The 20,697-nt window shown below is 33.3% G+C and overlaps 1 protein-coding gene and 1 pseudogene across 2 annotated transcripts; one reads left to right on the top strand and one right to left on the bottom strand.

Moving 5' to 3' along the window:
* The first annotated feature begins 4,281 nt into the window (after window positions 1-4,281).
* On the top strand, window positions 4,282-9,667 carry LOC113000218 (steroid 5-alpha-reductase DET2-like; annotated as a pseudogene).
* A 3,586-nt stretch (window positions 9,668-13,253) lies between these two features.
* On the bottom strand, window positions 13,254-19,012 carry ACCA-1 (alpha-carboxyltransferase aCT-1 precursor). 2 transcript variants are annotated; one of them, NM_001248305.2, is made up of 12 exons: window positions 18,638-18,937; window positions 17,920-18,275; window positions 17,701-17,775; window positions 16,929-17,036; window positions 16,640-16,800; window positions 16,446-16,560; window positions 16,207-16,361; window positions 15,472-15,523; window positions 15,322-15,390; window positions 14,980-15,057; window positions 13,855-14,890; window positions 13,254-13,559 (listed from the first exon to the last, which is right to left on the bottom strand). In NM_001248305.2, the coding sequence occupies exons 2-11, from the start codon at window positions 18,235-18,237 to the stop codon at window positions 13,892-13,894; spliced, it is 2,130 nt and encodes a 709-aa protein (NP_001235234.2). In that variant the 5' UTR covers window positions 18,238-18,275; window positions 18,638-18,937; the 3' UTR covers window positions 13,254-13,559; window positions 13,855-13,891. The 2 variants fall into 2 exon arrangements, with proteins under 2 accessions (NP_001235234.2, NP_001388123.1); NM_001401194.1 differs by having other exon boundaries at window positions 13,266-13,559; window positions 18,870-19,012.
* Window positions 19,013-20,697: the final 1,685 nt, after the last annotated feature.

Raw genomic sequence — 20,697 nt, 5'->3', positions numbered from 1 at the left:
CAAGAACATGAGGATGGTGTTGGTTTAACAGAGGATTATCCAATCAACTTCTGTCAAACTATGTGCAGTTCTAACTCTCAAAAATGGATTGACTCCATGAAAGATGAGATGAAGTCTATGAATGAAAATGAATTTTGGGATCTAGTCGAATTGCATGAAGGTGTGAAACCTATTGGTTGTAAATAGATATTTAAAACCAAGAAGGATTCAAAGGGTAATATAGAGAGATATAAGGCTCATTTAGTTGCTAAAAACTTTACTCAGAAGGAAGGCATTGACTTAAAAGAAACCTTTTCTCCAATATCTTCAAAGGATTCTTTTAGAACTATAATGGCACTGGTAGCTCATTTTGACTTAGAGCTACATCAGATGGATGTTAAGACTGTGTTTCTAAATGGTGACATTGAATAAACGATTTATATGGTGCAACCAGAAAACTTTGTGTTAGGTGACTCAAAGTTCATGGTGTGTAAACTAAAGAAATCCATCTATGGTCTCAAACAGGCTTCCCGTCAATGGTATTACAAGTTCCATCAAGTCATTAACCTCGTATGGTTTCAAGGCAAATGTAGTTGATGATTGTGTATATCATAAGTTTAGTGGGAGTAAATACATATTCTTGGTATTATGTGTCGATGATATACTGCTTGCTAGCAGAGATATAGGCTTCTTACAGGAGACCAAGATATTTCTAATGAAAAATTTCAAAATGAAAGATCTTGGGGAAACTTTTTTTGTGTTAGGTATTAAGATACTACGAGATCGCTCTCAAGGTATCCTAAGGTTGTCACAAGAGAGCTATATCGATAAAGTACTGGATAGATTCGACATGAAAGATAGTAAACCAGGAGATACCCCAATAATGACCTTGAAAGAACAGAGATGCAGAAGATCCCCTATGCGTCAACAATAGGAAGTTTGATGTATGCTCAAGTTTGTACTCGTCTCGACATAGCATTTGTTGTAGGAGTTCTGGGCAGATACTTGAGTGATCCTGGATTGCAGCATTGGAAGGCAGTGAAATGTGTAATGCGTTACTTGAAGAGAACAAAAGGCTACATGCTCACTTATAAGAAGTCTGACAATTTGGAGATCATCGGTACTCAGACTCTGATTTTGCTGGATGTCAAGACAACAAACGCTCCACTTCTGGATACATATATATGTTGGCTAGAGGAGTTATCTCTTCGAAGTTTGCTAAACAGACTCTTGTAGCTTCTTCAACCATGGTTGTGGAGTTCATTGCTTGTTTTGTGGCATCTAATCACGGGATATGGCTATGAAACTTTGTCACTAGTTTGCGTGTGGTTGATGGCATTGAAAGACCATTGAAAATTTATAGTGACAATAACTCTGCAGTTCTTTACTCCAACAACAATAGGAGTACAAACAAGTCAAAATTCATTGACATCAAGTTTCTGATTGTGAAGGAAAGAGTTTAGAATAGGTAAATTTGCATAGAACATATAGGGACTGATTCCATGCTAGCTGACCCACTTACTAAAGGTTTGGTACCTAGAGTTTTTCATGAGCATATTGCTCATATGGCTGTAGTTCCTAATAGTACCTTAATTTAGTGGGAGTCTCATTTATGTTTTATATCTTATGTTTTCCAGATATTTGTGTTATTTGGATTTTTTGTAGAAATAAAGTTGATGTTTATCATTTTATTTTGAGTTCGTTTTGTGTGCAATATTTGTATTGCATTTTGGATTGATCTCTATAAAGAATAAAGTTTGGACTAGTTGAAAATAGACATGATTAAGATCACATTGTATGTAATTTCTATGTCGCTTATTCATATTTGATCTATGTCATCGAGTATGAGTAACAGTGGTGATCATTGTGGCTTAGTTAAGCTAAATTGTGATGAAAATTACAGTGGTTTCCTGTTGCTATATGAGATAGACCATATTGTATAAAAGGAGTCTAAAAGTAAATAACATACGGTTGCGCGCCTAAAGAATTTTGTGATATAAATGTCTAAGGTTAATATGAAGCTCAAGTGGAAGATTGTTAGGAATTTTATAATTCCTAATTAATTAATATGGGCTACATATTATATTATAACATTTATATTAGTTATTTACATTTAAATGGGTTCAATATAAAGTGATCTATTTAAGTTAACCTATTAGACTGCCAGAAAATTGATATGGGCTTAATGAGCGAAAATCAGTTTGGCCCATTAGGGGATAATGAGAACCTTAATAGGTTTAAAACCTAATCCATGGTTATGATCCCCAATATACCAAATCAATAAACAATTTCTCCTCTCCCCATCTGAAGAGAAAATGAAGGTCCCATAAGGAAGAAGGTGATTTGATTGAGGAAGGTCATTAAACCAATTGTTCGTGACCACTATCAGATTCCGTTGCATGTTGATCAAGCTCTCAATGGATCCAAGTATTCCTTAAAACCTCTTGATAATCTGATGTAATGTGTTTTTGTGCTCATTTGGTATTTTATAAGGTTTATTGAAAAAAAAATAACCAATAAGTGTCACAACATAGTTAAACAACTCATACATATTTTTCTCATGTTATAGTTTCAAATAATACTTAAATGATTTACTCTTAAATGACTCACACTTAAATGATTCACTGATAAGAAATTGTTTTTTTAACCATAAGTAATAACATATAGATCTCTTCTAATGATAAAAAAAACTTAACAATGATATCATAAAATAAGAAGGGTAAATAATCATTTTTGTCTATGAATGTGTAGAGTGCTAACAAATTTGTCCCTGAAAAATGAAAATTCAAATTTTAATCTACGAAAGTAAGTGCAACAAATCCATCCATCTGCTAACTTCTGTCCATTACCGTTAATGAAAGACCTTATGTTGCACAATCATGGATAAATTTGTTAGTGCTTTACACATTTAGGAACGAAAATGGTTATTTATCCAAAATATAATTTAATCTTTATTTTACCCCATTTCTTAATAGTTGCAAGTATAATATTAAAATAAACACTTAAAAAATAGGAAAACAAACATAAGTTAAAACAAACATAATAATAAGCATAATATTGATTAATAAGCACAATTTGTTTGTTACTCTAAAATTTATATTGTGACAACATTAGGTAGTGACAAAGTTGGGTCTTATTTTTTTTTGTAAGAATTAAATTAATGACTATGTATTTTTGTTTAAATCTCATATTTTGGGTAATGTACTATCACATTAAAAATTTCAGAGCAATAGATAAATTATATTTATTAATTAATATTATGCTTATTATTATGTTTTTCTAACTTATGTTTATTTTCCTATTTTTTTAAGTACTTATTATTATAATGTTATGCTTGTAACGATTAAAAAAGGAGGAAGATGAATGTTAAATTATATTTAGGATAAATAGTCATTTTCGTCCCTAAATGTGTAGAGCATGGAAAAAATTATCCATGAATATGTCACATAAGCTCTTTCATTAACGATAATAGACGCAAGTTAAACTGATGAATGAATTTGTCGCACTTTTTTTTCACTTTTAGGGACTAAAATTTGAATTTTCATCTTTTGAAAATGAATTTGTCCGTGATATACACATTTAAGGATGAAAAACTTGTCAAATAATTAGCGTTGAAGATGTTCTTAACCAGATGGATGTGTAACGTAAAATTCCTAAATGAACGATGATGTTTTTCCTAAAAGAAATTTTTGTCGTAATTACTTATTGAGTACTATGATTTACTCCTTTGGTTCCACTTTATGTAACATTTTAGTTATAAAAAAAAAAAGAAAAGCGTTCCAAATCAGTTGTCGTATTACAAACCAATGAAACATTAATTTTTGTTTTCATAGAATTCTCTTGTAAGAGTAATTGTTAAGGTTAATTAATTAGATAGATAAAAAGTATATTAGAAAGTTAGATAGTAATAGTATTTTTTCAATGAAATTTAAGATATGCATTTCTTAATATTTATATTAAAATCTTAAACAATTTATGACACTCACATTCACGTATTATATTTAACTAATTGAGTTAAACTGCCTTAATATTTGATTTTTTCAGTTTCATCCTAGTAAATAGTTCAATTTGCCCTAATTTTTAAACAATAAATGATATAATTTTTTATTGATAGGACTTAAAGATGATGTCAAAAAATTTATAATAAGTTACACCTTTACTGAACCAACCAAACAACTCCTTGACCATTATTTGAGTTTACAATAAAACGAAAACAACCAAATTGGATCAATTTAAAAAAAAAATTGGACCAAATTAAATAATTTTAGAAACTAATGAACCAAATTAAATCACTTATTAATAATGGGACAAACCCTTGGGCCCCACAACCCTAAAGCCCAAACCCTCATAACCCCTTTCCTAATCCACTACTTCAATTGCACCATCTTCTACCCCCTCCACCTCCTCCTTGCTCCTTCAAAGAAAATCGCCTCGGGCTTCCCTTCCCTCAGTAGCCCTATTGGACTTCACTTTCAACATCCTCAACTCTACCTCCAGGCCCGCTGGCTCTTTCACTACAACAATTGCTATGATGACTCAGGCTTTTTTTGGCTTTGGTTTTTGTGTGGGCCGATGGGGTTTGTTCTGACTCAAGGGCAAAGGGAAGGGCTACGTGGTGCCGCACGAAGGGTTGTTCGAGCTTGTGGCATGTCCGAACTACTTTGGGGAGATTGTCTAGTGGCTTGGTTGGGCCGTCATGACTTTGTCATGGGTCGGGCTAGGCTTTTTTGTCTACACTTTTGTGAAGAGTGTTGCTAGGTGCACCCAACATTATTGCTGGTGCACCCAACATTCTTGATAAATGCCAAAATTGTCCTTGCTTAGTTTTCCACTTTCGGATCAGCTTGATCCGTAAGTTGATCCGAATCAACTTGATCCGTAAGAGACTTCCGGATCAACTTACGGATCAAGCTGATCCGGAAGTCTCTTACGGATCAACTTGATCCGTAAGAGGAAAAAAATTATAATATACTTTTAAATACAACATATTTATTTATAATATAATTAAATCTATTTTTAATTTTATTAAATATACTATATTTATAAATATTGATTTATTATAAATAATTAATTTTTTAATATATTTTTTTAGAATAAATTTGTTTAGAAGATGATATTAAAATACTTACTCAGTCCCATTATAATTATTGTTTAAGGTTATTTTATACATATTAATAAAAATCAATAAATACATAAAAGATAATATTATAAAGAATTAATCATATCATTATTAATATTTATAAAGAATATAAAAAAATAATTAGTATTATATAAAAAATTAAAATACTAACTACTTTACAATACATTTTTTTACATGATCATTAGTATAAGTGGGAAAATTGTAATTATAAGAGAATTTAAAAAATATTAGTACGTTATATACGATCTTAGATAACGAATGATGTCCATTTTTTGGTTAATTATTTTTTTTACACCCTTTTCAACTTCTTTATTTCAATTATATTTAAAGTTATAACACGCGTATATATAGACACAAATGGAATACACAAACAATGAAAATAAATAAAACTAACATTAGTAATGAAAATAAATAAAACCAACAATACTCATGAAATGAGTTCATGTACAATATCTGTATATACAAGGAATATCAATGTAAAATATGTATATAAACTAAGCCTGATCAGTGCGCCGCCTGCGTCTACACCTAACGTATACTAGATGGTCCTGTGTGACACTCCTGGCCAATCTGAGGCATTCTTCGATCACCTCATGTGTCGATGAGCCAGGCGTGAGCACCCCTAGACTCAGATGGTGCTCCAACCGCTCAGCAATATCATCACAAACTTCCTGTTACATACAAAACAAACTAATTACACAAATTATTATGCAAATATTGAGGTAAATGACGTAAATTATTAGTATTACTTAGCATTACATGTCTGGGCTCCTCCGTAGATGTCGATGATGCTCCTGGCTCCGACACGTGAGGGATATCCGTCTGCGGGGCCTGAGGGACAACTCGGGGCTGCGGGGCGTGACCATGAGGTAGAGGATCCACTGCGTGGCCTGGTGTCATGAAAGGATGGGAGATGCGGAAGAACCAGTCGATGTAGTCACTGGAACACGCCCCTGGCACCACGCACACCTCACCTGCAGGTACGATATGATCCTTGTAGTGCATCCACCTGTCATGTATATCATCATACGAGACCCATGAATCGACAGGAGGAGTAGGAATGGTCTGCGTGTAACCAAACTGTCGCACGACCCTCTCCGGTCGGTAATACACAGCAACAGGCCCCCAACGCAAGAGACCGGAGTAGCATGATCTGACGTGGAAGTCTCGGACCTCCCGATGCTCCCCATATGGGATCCAACAGACATCCAAAATCCGGAGTCGGTCCAGGCGCTCCCTATACGACAGCGTGCAAATGCTCTTCACGGTCTTCTTCGTCGCAATTCACCTGCACGCACGCGGAGAAGCCTCGTCGTAGTCCTGATCAGCGGTGGACTCCGCAACTGAGGGAAAGTGCTCGTAAATCCAGCACTACAGATGTAACATTCAAATTATAAACATTAATAATGAAAGTGTAACAAAATTTAAAGTTGAACATTGTTTAGCCTGAATGAATGAAAAACATATTTGTTACCTGCAGCAGTGTGATGTAACCGCCAAGCTGTCGACTGTGGCTCAGGGATGCATCGTTCAGCTGGTCGTACATATGAACCAAAGCAGCCACTCCCCAAGCGTACCTATCTGTCATACTGAGGTCCCGAAGGGCCTCCAAGTAGACAACATGGACATTGGTTGCACTCTTGTTAGCAAACAGAGTGCAACCCAACAGGTGAAGAAGATATGCACGAGCCGCAGCTGTCCAATGACCTGCCTGGCATCGGTGCTGATATACATCACGTACCTATTGCAGGTGTACGTACGGTCCGCGACACTGGACTGTCTCAGCCCTAGCAGACTCTGGAGACACCATCAGCAAGTCCACCAGCATCTGAACCGCATCATCCACGTGCAAGGGCTCAAATGCGTGAAATTCGCCTATAATGGGAAGATGGAGAAGAGAGGAGACGTCGTCCAATGTGATGGTGAGCTCACCCACTGGGAGATGGAAACTAGATGTCTCTCGATGCCACCGCTCCACAAACGCAGACAAAAGTCCCCGATCGCCGGTGTCTACCGAACACGCGATCAGAGGACTTAGTCCTGTACCAGCGATGAGTCCCTCAATGGCAAGGACAGGCCTGCCTAAACTATGGACCTTCCTCCCATGCGAGGATAACTTCAATTCAGGACGCTCCTGAATTGAAGTATAAAAGGAACGCAAAATTCGTTAAAATTATCATTTAAAGGAAAACTAATAGTATAATTTACAAGTAACTAAAAATAAATAGTATAAATACCTCTCCCGTCCATACGCTGCAAGCAACGTGATCCGCATACGCTGTCAGCACAGATGGGTCACTCGGACCACTCGGAAATCCCTGAGGCTGATCCTCAACCGCCTCTGCGCCTGTGTCCGCAGGAATGTCCTCCACAGCAGCTGGTGCCTCCATCGGGTCATCCTGAACGTCTGGGTCAGGGATGACTGGCTCATCGACGTGATCCGCAGTCACTGCGACTCGCTGCCTCCGTGCGGATGCAGTAAGTCGTCGATGCTGTGGAGCATCATCGGAATCATCATGATCTCCTCTGCCCACACCTCTGCGAGTGACCTGACCTAAGGCACGACCTAATCCTCTGGTCCTAACCATGATTTGCAAATGAGTACCGCAAAATCAATCACTCATTTCATTTTCTCAAATTTCAACTAGGACCATTCCTTGTTATACTGCTTGTGACAATTCCATCTAAGAACAATATATATTAATATATAGAACAATATTGATGTTCAGTCTGAAATAGAAATAAGAACAACTAGTAAAAGTTGCAATCATTATAGGATTTGGATTAATTGTTCTCCTAACCCTCATAAAACTTTCTCTCTAAATGTTTTCTATATACACTAATTGATTGTCCTTATAGCATTCTATCTAGAAATAATCCACATTGACCAATATGTTTTTGTTGACCAATTCTATAAAAAGCTAATAATGCTAGTCCTAAATATTTTGTGAACGTTGAAATTGAAGTTAGTAGTGTGACCACCGGATAATGATTCATGAAGGAATGATGTGTGTGGATAAACGAAATAGAATCAAACCAGGATTGATGTGTTTGAAGTGTGTGGATAAACAAAAATTAGGAATTAATGCTAAGATAGTGTTTGATGTGTGTGGATAAACGAAATAGAATCAAAATATACCATTTCTCAACACAATATTGTGTTTTGTTCTATTTTTATAATTCACCATTGGTTATGTTCCATTTTGTAACTTCTGTTCTAATATGTTTACCAAATGCTACCTAAGAGTATAACACTTACCAAAAATATATGATTGGATTCCTAGGATTCCTAGGAATTAGCATTTAGGACTGTGGAAGGTGTTGGTGGGGGTGGCATCTTTGTGCCCGTGCTTACTCTAGTTGTGATTTTTATCTTTGTAATAATGAGACTAGTTTTACTAGCAATATTTGGTTTGGAATATTTGGATAATTTCATACAAGCACTACCTATCTCTTGGAGTTTTTTAAATGAAGTAATTCATGCTAATCATTCAATGCCAATGGGTATTGATGATGTATTTTTTTTTTTTTAGGGTGGATCATATCAGTCCGAAAGTAGCATCACATGTGGATCCACTAGGATTTTTCTAACACGTTGTAATTATAGTACCTCTGGTACTCTTTTATTAATATATATATATATATATATATATATATATATATATATATACATATATCTTACTTTGCTGATAAAAAAAAAATGCTAATCAATATATTTAGAAAAGTTTATCTAAATAGACCCATAAATGTAACCACTGATGTGTGTTTTATTTTATTCATCATATAAGGGGGAGCATCCTAACTAATATGTATGTCTACCAAAAAGTTCAACAATATTGAAACAACAAAAAACAAAATAATTCAAGTTCATTTAAAAGTAATTAAAATGAAACTGGTACTTTTACGGATCAAGTGATCCGTAAATTGTTTTTTAGTATTTATGGATCACCTGATCCGTAAACACTAAAAAACAGTTTACGGATCAGGTGATCTGTAAACAGCCCAGCAACTTCCCAATGGCGGTTTCTGCCATCGACGACAACAATGGAGGAAGAAGAAGCAACGCGAAGGAGAAACGTAACTCCAGGAAGAAGCTAAGTGTCCATGATGAAGCAAAAACGCGGAGAAGAACCACACCCACCGTCCTATGCAGAAACGCGAAGAAGATGCCAAGAAGCAAAAACGCCAAGAGTAGTGAAGAAGATGGAACCGCGACGGCGCACAAGAAGAAGATTGAAGAAGCAGAGAATGAAGAAGATTGAAGAAGCAGATGAATGAAGAAGATTGAAGAAGAATAAGCAGAACTCTGAGGAAGAAGAAGAAGTTGAAACGCGAAGCGGGAGAGAGAGAGAGGCAAGAAACTGCTGTTTTTTTAAAAAAATTACTGAAGGGCATAAATGACTTTTCCCATTAATTGCTGGGTGCACCTAGCAACACTCTTTTGTGAACTTATTTCCCAGGGCCCGGGTCAACTGGAGGTGGTATTTGGAGAAGTTTGGGGAGGATTATCTTAAGGAAAGTAAAGTTGTTATTCCTTACTTGTATTGAATTTTTTGTTATGATTTTCTCTTATTGGATTATAATTGGGAATGTGGGAAGAGATCAAGGTGAAAATGATGATGGTCATGCAATGCAACTCAACTTGCTTAATGTGAGGTCAAGATGTTTTCTATTTTTTCTTAAATATATTTTTAATCTTTAATAAATATCTAATTTTTGTATTTATTCTCTAATAAATTTTTATTTTGCGTTGAATTTCTAATTAAATAATACGTATTTTTTATCCTTGATATTTTGTTTTACTCCCTGATAAATTAGAAAATTTTGTATTTGCTTCCTAATAAATGAACAAATTTTGTTTTAGTCTGTATTAACAGCAAATGAAAAATATTTATCATGAAAAAAACATAAAATTTATTAATATATTAGGAATTAAAAATAAGTGTTAAGATAAAATTATTGTTTTATTAGAAACTCATCGTAAAATAAAAATTTATTAGACAACAAATACAAAATTAGATATTTATTATGGATAAAAAATATATTTAAGTTTTTTTTTTTCGTTTTATATTGATCTGTGTTGCTTATAGCTGAGTATTTCATGACATGCTTCAGATGGCAAAAGATGGATTAAAAAAAACTCTTGCAGTTGTTTTTCATTCAAATTGAGAAATGCTATTCTCATCAAGGTTTTGTGGGTTTGGTTAAGGTTGAAATCCACGTTAGGGAAAAGCGTTCACGAAAGTTAAAGCAATGTGAGGGTTCCTGCACTTAATTGGTTCGCAAATACATCCAAATTAAAGCTGTTATTATGAAAATCAACTTCAATTATACTCCAATCTTGGGTGGCAGTGGGGAGAGGAGGGAAAATCAACTTCAATTTTACTATGAATACGAAACAAAATCAACTTCATTTTACTGTGAATATGAAACAACACATTCTTACTGGGAAAAAAAATCATATTTTTTTTAAAACGTTGTTTTAAAGAAGTCACCATGACTTTTAGGGTATTCAAACACTCGTAGGTTTTAGCGGTAACCCCAAAGATTTTTACGGTCTCCATTTATTGAGGTCTCCATTTATTGATTGAATTTTTAGTGGTATCTAGAAATGTGATCAAAATGTAATTATGAAGGAAATTTAAAACCTTAATTTTCTTCTTGATATAATTGACAATTATTATTTAAATGAAATAACGATTTTAATTGGATAATAACATATATACGTACTTTAGGTCTAAGTTATACCCTTCTTCAAAATACTCCGCTTTTGTGTATCTTTAACATACGTGAAGATAGTGTAAGATACTGTATTAGGCAATAAATTAAAGTACAATTAATTTGTTTCTGACAAAGATAAATTAAATGTTTGATATTTTTATCAATGGGACGTATCAATAATTTAAGGATTGGTATTTCATTGATTGTATGATGAGAAGGTCCCTATCATAGTATGTTATTTGTGTTATATGCAAATCTGACAGTTTGGATTAATCATCATGATGCCTTTACTACTGCAATTTGTAGTGTAGTCTGTAATATTTTTGAAAAAATGTTTTCAATCCTTATCTATGATCTATCTCTTTGTGAAACTAAAATTAGTAGCAGAAAAAAGATCATATTTGACTATTAAGTTACTCTTCAATATTTTGAGGACAAACATGTAATTCAAGCTAAATATCAAAGGACTCTAAATAGCACACGCTTCCATATCAATTTATATTGCATGATACATGCACATTTTGCACCACCTTCCTCTCAAATTAAACTCTATCAGTTGCCTATGAAAAATACTACATGCTTCATAATGAAATGTTGTGGTGCTGTGAATTGAGAGAAAGAAATACAGAGAACATCAAGAGAACAGAAGCAACCGGCAAAGTCTGATGGCTATGGGACGTATCCTTACAATTACAAAGAGCAAGAATAAAAAAGCTTTATAAGAAAATATTGTAATTTTAGTTATGGGTAGGTGCTAGGAAGTGGGAATTGGGAGATGGGACTAACAAATCACAAGGACATGTTTTTTTTTTTAAAAAAAGGAGACATTGATATTTTTGTGAATTCAATGGTGTCATTTAATAATGTTCACTTGTTATTATTGTTTATAACTTTGAGATTTGGATATAATTATTTCATATTATTGATATAAAATATTTTTTTACTTTGCCGATTACTCTATCTATAAGATTTAAATTTAAAACTTAAAAGATCAAATTCAATTTCACTTGAACCAATTCACTTATGGGTGATTTACAATTTCGCTGGTTTATAAACATACTTGATATAGCCATAAAATATAGTGATATAGATGAGATATCAGTTTTTTTTTTATTTGGTCATAGGTGAATCACTTGATATGCTTTTTTATGGTAGAAACCACCTAAAGAAAGATGTAATTTTTTTAGAAATTGCAGTTAACTATTAAAAAACTTAAAAGTAATTTGAAGTAGTCGTCCATTTGAAACATTTGAACAGAAAACCAAACACTGTTTAAATATTATTATTCATCTTTAAGCCTTTTGAAAGAAGGAACAAGTTTTCTAAACTTGACATTTTGTTGGCGTTTGACAAATTAATTACTAATTGAAACATTTTATACATCTTTCCTAATCATTTATGTCACAAAATTCTCAACTTTAAAATTTGCTTTAATCGGGGCAAGGGGAATAAAGTATTTGCTTGATTACATCACGTATTAGCATTCCCAATCTATTTACCAGAATATATAGCAACTATGATGTGATAAGTGTGTTTAATAGTTGTGTATTTAATTTAAACTTTCGATAAGAAAGAGTTTAACCTTTAACGTATATTTACTTAAAAAAACTAGTTATTAATTTCATGTTAATAAATCCGTGCAGTAAAAAAACTATTAATAAATCTGTATTAACGAAAATTCAAAAATATTACAAGAGCTTAAATACGTTTATATTCCAATATATACCACTTTTTTAGTTTTCATCCTGATAATTTTTTTTGAAATGCTCCTTGTAAAATACCTATTTTTGGTTTTGATTTTACTATTTTTTTATCCTTGTAATATATTCATTTTCAGTTTTAGTTCCTATAATATTTTATTCATTTTGAATTAATCCTTTTAAAAATATTTAATAGGAATTAAAAGTAAATAATCTATACATTAAAAGGAAAAAAAACATAGTACCAATAACAACAATATCAAAGTTTTATCCCACTTGTGAGATCGGTTACATAATCACACAACACCTTTTGTACAGTTAAAAAAAAACACATTTTACAAGAACCAAAAAAGAATTTTACAAGAACTATTTTCAAAAGATATTTTATACGGACCAAAATAAAAAAATATATATATTTAAACCAATTATAAATAGTTAGCTGTCATCATGAATTTGTTATAACTGCAGGTGGATAAAAGTCCACACCAACTACAATATTTAAGCAAATAAACAAGCAGGGCAACATTGTCACCCCCTTCCCTCCGAAACCAAAAAGTAAGACTAATCATTCTTGCAAATAACATTACAGTACCAAGCGTCATATTATTACTCGGTTCCTCAAACTCAACAATTTATACAATGTTCATCTAAGTCTATTTAGGGAAAAATTGAACATTTTAAATGATTAAAAAAGACCAAAATGAACATGAAAAGAAAAGAAAACATAAAAAATCATTCAAAATATAACTGCAACATTGTGACTCAAACAAAGACAACATGGTTTTCAATTTTATTCCCCCTTCTGGTCCTCTATTTGAAGATTACAGAAAAAAATATTAGTCACCATTAACACGGTATCTCCTTAAAATTACCAAAACTTGTCCCTAAGAAGTATGGCCATAATTCTAGATGATGTACAACCAGCTGATATGGTAATGTATCAAGATCACTCACACTGGTGCAGTTTTCACTATTCCATTCATTAACTTGTTGCAGCCAGCACCATATGAGCAGCATTTCTGCAGTTTGTTGATAAGGGATAAATTTTCAATTCAAATGAAGTATAAAGAAAATATACACATAAATCCAACCTCATTAATTCCCTGATATGATTTTTAATTCAAAATCACATGAGATCACCTTAGAAGTTAAAAATATCCTTTATTTTTGCATGGCAAGATGTAGGTTTCAACTTAGGACCAACAAGTACAACTTTTAATGGCAAAACACAACAAATAAAAATGCTCCATAGAACACTTTAACGATTCAGAAAACACACTGACAGAATATTTTGTGTAGTTTAGATGAACTCACATTAAGAAATGGTGCAGTTTGCACCAACTTTCACCCTCTACTGGTCATCGGTGAGACTGTCTCTAGCTGGATCTTCATGTGTCAAACTTCCATCATTAGACACCAGATTTTCAAACAGATCTTTTAAGCCAGACGAGTCAACGGCCTCCACTAGGCTCGGCTTAATTAGTTGCACCAGAGCACCAATTCTATTCTTTGGTTCTGAATCAGGCGTCTCTCCAGCCTTAGGAACCTCCAATTTCAATTGCAGTATCTTGCTCTTAATATCATCCGACGAGTTTACCAAACTTTCAATTTGATTTTCTATTACCTCTTTTACTTCTTTTACTTCTTTTACTTCTTTGATAAACTCAATGATTTTCTTCTTCAACTCGTCATCCAAATCACTTGCTGAGGATGCACCAACACCTTTAATTTCAGCCTTTAATGCTTCAAATGTCTCCCTTATTTTTGGATCACTCAAGGCATTATCAATTTTTTTCTTCAACTCTTGCTTAAATGTGACAGCCTCATTGTCCTTCTTTCCATCTGACAGAAGCTTTACTTTACATAATTCGCTCAGATAGTTAAGCTTATTCTGCAGCCTACCATAATTGGGAGCTGCACGCAATTGCTGTTCAAACTCCACCCTTAGCTTTTCTATCTTACCCTCCAGCAATGGATCAACAATTTGATTATCTGCATTTGCTTTCGAAACTTCCTCCCTTAGTTTCAACAAACTGTCTGTCAAGCCCGTGGCTTTAACTGCCTCAGAGTATTCTAGATCGACCTCCCTTGCCAGTTGCTTTAGCATCTCATCCAGATCTAGTTTTGGAGGAACAGGAGAAGATTCCTTAGCTTCCAAAACCTGTTGCTTCAGTTTCTCAACCTCAACTTCTAGTTCAGCATCAGGAATCTTAGCAATAGATAGATCCCTCTTCTTCATGTTGGCTTTTCTCTTAGGATCTATAGGAATACCTTCCTGGAATCCACCAATCTTTCTGAACTTAAGCATGCGATGTTTTAACAGTTCTTCTGTGTTCATCTTCATGAGCTCCTACATAATGGACAAGAGAAAGTTCCAAAGTTAACACATGCGTTAACATATTTGTTTTCAGTAGAACACTTGCTGCCTGCAAAACTTACATCCATGGTTTCTTTGATAGCCTTTTTTATCTGTTGAGAGGTCCACTCTGGATCTGCATGTGCACCACCAAGTGGCTCCTATTTAAAATACAAAATGAAATTCTATTTAGGTTCTATTCCCAAGAGAATATTGTTATCAATCTTTAATTTCAAATGTTTATATTATACAAGAAAGGATAAAATTAGAACAAATCCAAACCAGGAGTTAAAGGTTTGACAAATTTCCCTGAACACTGAAATACTTATGACCTATATACTCATATTTAAACCAATAAGGTGATAAATTCCATGTATGTGAATAAGATTTAAGAGAAAAAAACATAATTAATAGTAGCTTCTTACAGGTATAACACCATCTGCAATTTGTAATTTGCACAGTTCAGTGGCTGTAATCTTCAATTTCTCAGCAGCCTGTAAAGGATAATAAAAAAGAAAATAGTTAAACTAAAATATTATGAATCGAAAGAGTCAAAGTACTGGCATCGTATATACCTTTGGAGAAGCTTTAGCTGTCTTCCACAAGATTGCTGCACATGCCTCTGGACTAAATCATGTAATAAATAAAGGTCAAACCAGAAGAACAAACAACAAGACTTTTCAATTAGTAAAATTATCAATAATAATGCAAGTAGTCAACCATATCACTCACTCACTTTCTCTCTCTCTCTCTCTCTCTCACACACACACACACATACACACACATATATAATATATATGAGAAAATATCAAATAAGAGCTCATTGTAAGAAATGAAGAAAACTACAAATATAGACCATTAGATCGTATTTTTAATTGGTGTCAAAGTTTGTGTTGCTTTTTTAATTGGTCCTGTTGAGCACAACACACTGACCAATATTGTCACTCATAGCCTCTATTTCTCACACTGCCCAACATTGTCCGTCACACTCTCAGACTCAGCAACATACCTTTATAAGGCTTTAGGTGTGGCAGGAAAAACAATTTCATGAAAGAATTCAATTTCATGAGGCACACAAATAATAACTTTAAGCCTTTGATATATATTGTAATTGGGGTTTATCCCTTTTTTCTTAATAAGAAACCAGGTTTCTATGATTCTATTACCTTGAACCTTCGGCTATAGATAATTGCAAGAAACTCTACAACATTCATCCAACATGCACGGGGGAGGGGGGAAAAGGCATATAATTGAAATAATTATTACAATGCTATAAAATTTGCAAATAGTGGAGTAAAAAATTAAATCACCTGGCAACATAAAAAACAGCATTTTCAAGCATGAGTAATTTATTAGCACATCCAATGGCTAGGGCGCCACCTGAACCACCTTCTCCAATAACTATAGATATAACTGGCACCTTCAGACCAAACATGGATCTCAAATTGTGAGCAATCGCTTCACCCTGCAAGCATGAAAATCAACAAACGGGTTAGCCTTGTAACAGAAGAAAGCCCAAGAATCTTAGAGAGCCTAACTAGCTACATACCTGTCCTAGTTCCTCTGATTTAAGGTCAGCATATGCCCCAGGCGTGTCAATGAAAGTAACTATGGGGAACCCATGATGATCTGCATATTCCATCAAGCGAAGGGCCTTCCTGTAACTGTTTGAATTGGAAATTTACATGAAAGTCAAATGCAGATAAAATCAATGTTAATTAGAGTTTCTATCCTTCAACATACCCATGAGGAGTTGGCATCCCAAAGTTACGCTGAATATTTTCTTTAGTATTTCTACCCTTTTGGTGACCAATGAACATGTAGCTTCTACCATCTATAGTCCCTAGACCAGTAACAATAGCAGGATCATCGTAACCTGCCCGATCACCATGGAGTTCAACAAACTGAAACACGAGGAAACATGAAAATTCGGTTAAAGTGGTTCAATAACAAAAAAGCAACTAGAATATGTATTAAGAAAATGAAATAACTAGAATATTAAAGTAAAAACCAAAAATAATACTTAGAAGACCTTTTCAGTTATGTTAAACACATGATCAAGGAAAGTTGGCCTGTTAGGGTGCCGTGCGATGTTGACCCGCTGAATAGGAGTCAGATGCGTATACAGATCCTTTAAAGCCTGAAATAATAATGCGAGCAGTGAAAGGATGAGACTTTTACCAATTTTACTGTTAAAACTATAGGGACTGGGAAGAAAAGTTAAAATAACACAAAAAAGTATATATCTGAATTTTGAATAATGTAACACTGAATAATTTTATTACAAAACAATAAACTTTACCCCTACTTACTGATAATACAGGTAAAGAACAAGTGTAGCACAAGCCTAAGTCAATAAAACTCATCATTCTAACACAATATAACAATTAACAACACACTAATATTCTTTAACACAAGATACCCTAGTAGTTACTTAAATGTAAAGAAAAGTATCATCTGGCAAACGAGAAGCAAAAGAAAACATAAATAAATAAATAACCCTTTGCGGAAACAGTTGAATCTGCATTTCAGAGACAAAGATATACTATAAGCTACTAAGAAGTCACAGGGCATTTGTCGCAAATGGATAGCCAACATGAATGACAGTCAGGCTTAACTAATTTGCTTAAGACACAACTAACCCAGTGTGGGCTAAAAATATGCTATATATTCAATCTTGCAAACAACAAGCAGAGAGAAGCATGATGGCAATTTTCTCATGAAAACTCTTATCATCGTCAGTTTGCTCATTCAAGTAATCCACTTTTCTTAAGAACAAAACTTATTTGTTATTACAGTCAAACCTGGTGGTACTTGGTCTCCAATGAGAGAATCTGATCACTGAAGTCCAGTCCAGTTTCGTTCGCCATCTTCTGTACCTGTTTCCAATCATAAATACCACTTATGTTAGCTTATTAGCAATAAGCACAACCTCCACGAATCAGGCAAATACAACATATTCATTCTCGCTCAAGCAAACAAAGCACACAGCAACACAACACACAGATTAAGTTAGAAGTTACATCAATGATCTTCTTTTGCAGATCAACAAGAGGCCTTTCAAAATCCAAAGTGACAGGCTTTGGCTTCTCCTTGAGTGGCTTGAACAAGGAAAGGTGGCTCAGCACCCCACCTTTCACATTGGGATCAGGGTTAGGAGGCCAAGGATATTCATGCTTCTTCACCTTCCTCAGCCTGGCAGCAACTGTAAAGTTCCTCCTCTTCAAAACCAACTTTCCCTTCCCCATGGTTCTCAAAGGAACACCATTGAAACCGCTGGTTGAACTCCTCAGAAGATCCGAAGCAGAAGCACCAGAAAGAGATGCAGAAGAAGCAGCCATGTTTCCCCTTCCAACTCAATCCCCCAAATCAGCAAAATCTAAAAACAGAACCAAAATCACAAGAGACCCAGAATAAGATCAACATTCAATACGGAAACAAAGAGACAAAATCAACAAGACCCAGAAAGGGAACTCGAAAAAAGAGTGAAAAAAGACAAAAACTTTATCTGGATCCAAAAGAAAAAAAAAATCTCGTCATGAACCCATTTAAGCAACTCAACTAATCTCCATTTTCACAAAATCCAAGCAACATTGAGCAAGAGTTTCAAATTCTCACTATCAAAAGATACCATAAACCATTCATTCAGTTCAGAACTCATTAAACAAGCTCCTGAAATTGAGGAGAGTAAACTCCGTTATCTAGGAGCAAAAGGGGAGGAAAGTTTTCAATGAAAATTACCAGGAAGAAGTTGAAGATCCAGAGGGAGAGATAGGAGTAAATGCAATGTTCTACGGTAAGAGAACAAGAGAAAGTGATATAATCAAGGGTGTGTGTTTGAGTGAAAGAGCTTAGTGAAGATCGTCGATGAAAGAGAAAAAAGAGTAGTTGTTGTTGTTGCTTGGGGAGCCTAGTGAAGGAGAAGGCAAAGGAAACAGGGTTTTGTTATTAGAAGAAGGAAAAAGAGTCAAACCCCATAGTGATGGAGGCGATACTTCTTATGCTATCCTTATGGGCTACTTCGAGTGTGTCACACTTACGAGGCATTCCGGTTGAAGTTAGCGAGACTTCATTCTTTCTGCACACAATATGTAACAAAACAAAACATGTTACACTACACCTGAACGGTTGGGTCGGCACATATATAATTAAATTTTAGGATTTATTTATTGTATGCAATGTGGTCCAAGAATTTTAAGATGTGATTGAATTAAAAATGTTAAAAGATAAGAGAAAGTTGAGTTAAAAGATAAGAGAATATCATATTTGATTTTTTCTTTCCCTTCTATCTAACCATCATCTTTATTATTGTGATTATCATTATTGTTATCATTAGTAGTATTATCATTGTTTGTCATAGTATCATTATTACTGGTTACTTTCATTACCACCTTGTTGTTATCATAATCACAATCAGTATGACTAAGATCATTATCATCATCTATCATTATCTAAAAGTAACAACACAATAATATTATTTTGTATGTACGAGATATTAGATAAGATTAAAATGTATCTTATTTTTATTCTATCATATTTTTATTCTCCTTTAACATTTTATTATATCATATTATAATCACCAAATGAATCCTTAATATATTAGAGTGGGAGACAAAATTATAGGGATTAAAATTAATTTTAATAAAAAAAAAGTAAGGCTCTTAAAATTTAACTAATTTTCTACACAATCATAATATTTTAGTGAAATTATAAATTTTACTTTTGTTGTTTTATGAAATTATAAATTATGGGATAATATTTAATTTTTTACACTATCATAATATCTTAAAACATCTATACTATCTGTTGTGAAGAATATATATATATATTAAATTTATTTTTTGTTATAGCAAAACAGAATTTTATGAGTTAAATTAATTTTTCAAATATTTTTAAATTTTTATAAATTATATGTGTATTAAAAATTTAAAATATCCATCTAAAATGTTATATAATTATATCCACGTAAAAAAATGTCTGTTTTGACTAGCATGATTGATTGGATAGATTATAAATTAGATCCATTAATGTATGTTTTTGTAGTTGTGCTCATCTTCCTCGTACACATGTCTGCGACCTTCTTTTACTTACGTTTTTAATTCTAGAACTAACAACTTAGTAAAAGGCAACTTATACTCAGAGGATATCTATATCAATAAACAAAGAGGATATTATTTTCTGTAATTGTTTTTGGCTTTTTTAGAATATTTTATCCTTAATAATAGTAAAGTAGTAACAATATTAATTAATCTTTTTTAATCTCTATTTTTTTTAATCCTTTTGTGGATTTATTTTACCCTCCACTTCTATTTTTATACAATCTTTCCTCAAACAACACACTTGTTGCTTTTTTGTTCGAACATTTACTTTCTTCAAACTAATAAAAATACTCAAATTAAATACCATGTTCCCATTTTATAATTTCTTTTATTACTTCAAGTTTCTACATGTAACATCTTTCTTTTCATTTACTTTTTTTTTCTTCTCCATCTTTACCTTTCTCTTTTGTGTATAGTTCTTTCGGATATAAATTTTGTTTACATGATATTTAGAAATTTATTTTGATTAATTTGGAAGGATGAAATTGAACATGACACACAACATAGAAAAGATATGGTTGTAATTCCTACAACAATACTTTATTGCATCCAAAGTATTCAAAGTCTTTTTTTTTTTCTTTTTAGAAAAAGAAACATGTTATTAATGAATTGTTTTTGAGTTTTTCAGGTGTTACATTTGTAGTCAAATTCTTGAGTAGAGTGATCAATAATTTCATATGTATCCAAGTAAAAATATCAATC

This window comes from Glycine max, chromosome 18, assembly GCF_000004515.6.
Source record: "Glycine max cultivar Williams 82 chromosome 18, Glycine_max_v4.0, whole genome shotgun sequence".
Taxonomy (NCBI): Eukaryota; Viridiplantae; Streptophyta; class Magnoliopsida; order Fabales; family Fabaceae; genus Glycine; species Glycine max.
This window is presented reverse-complemented; position numbering and strand designations above follow the sequence as displayed.

Excerpts from the sequence above, each read along its gene's own strand:
- ACCA-1 (NM_001401194.1), bottom strand. The coding sequence starts at position 18,237 with ATGGCTGCTTCTTCTGCATCTCTTTCTGGTGCTTCTGCTTCGGATCTT. Across the intron at positions 17,776-17,919 it reads TGCAAAAGAAGATCATTGAT|GTACAGAAGATGGCGAACGA; the intron begins GTAACTTCTAAC and ends GATTGGAAACAG. Across the intron at positions 17,037-17,700 it reads TGGAGACCAAGTACCACCAG|GCTTTAAAGGATCTGTATAC; the intron begins GTTTGACTGTAA and ends TTATTATTTCAG.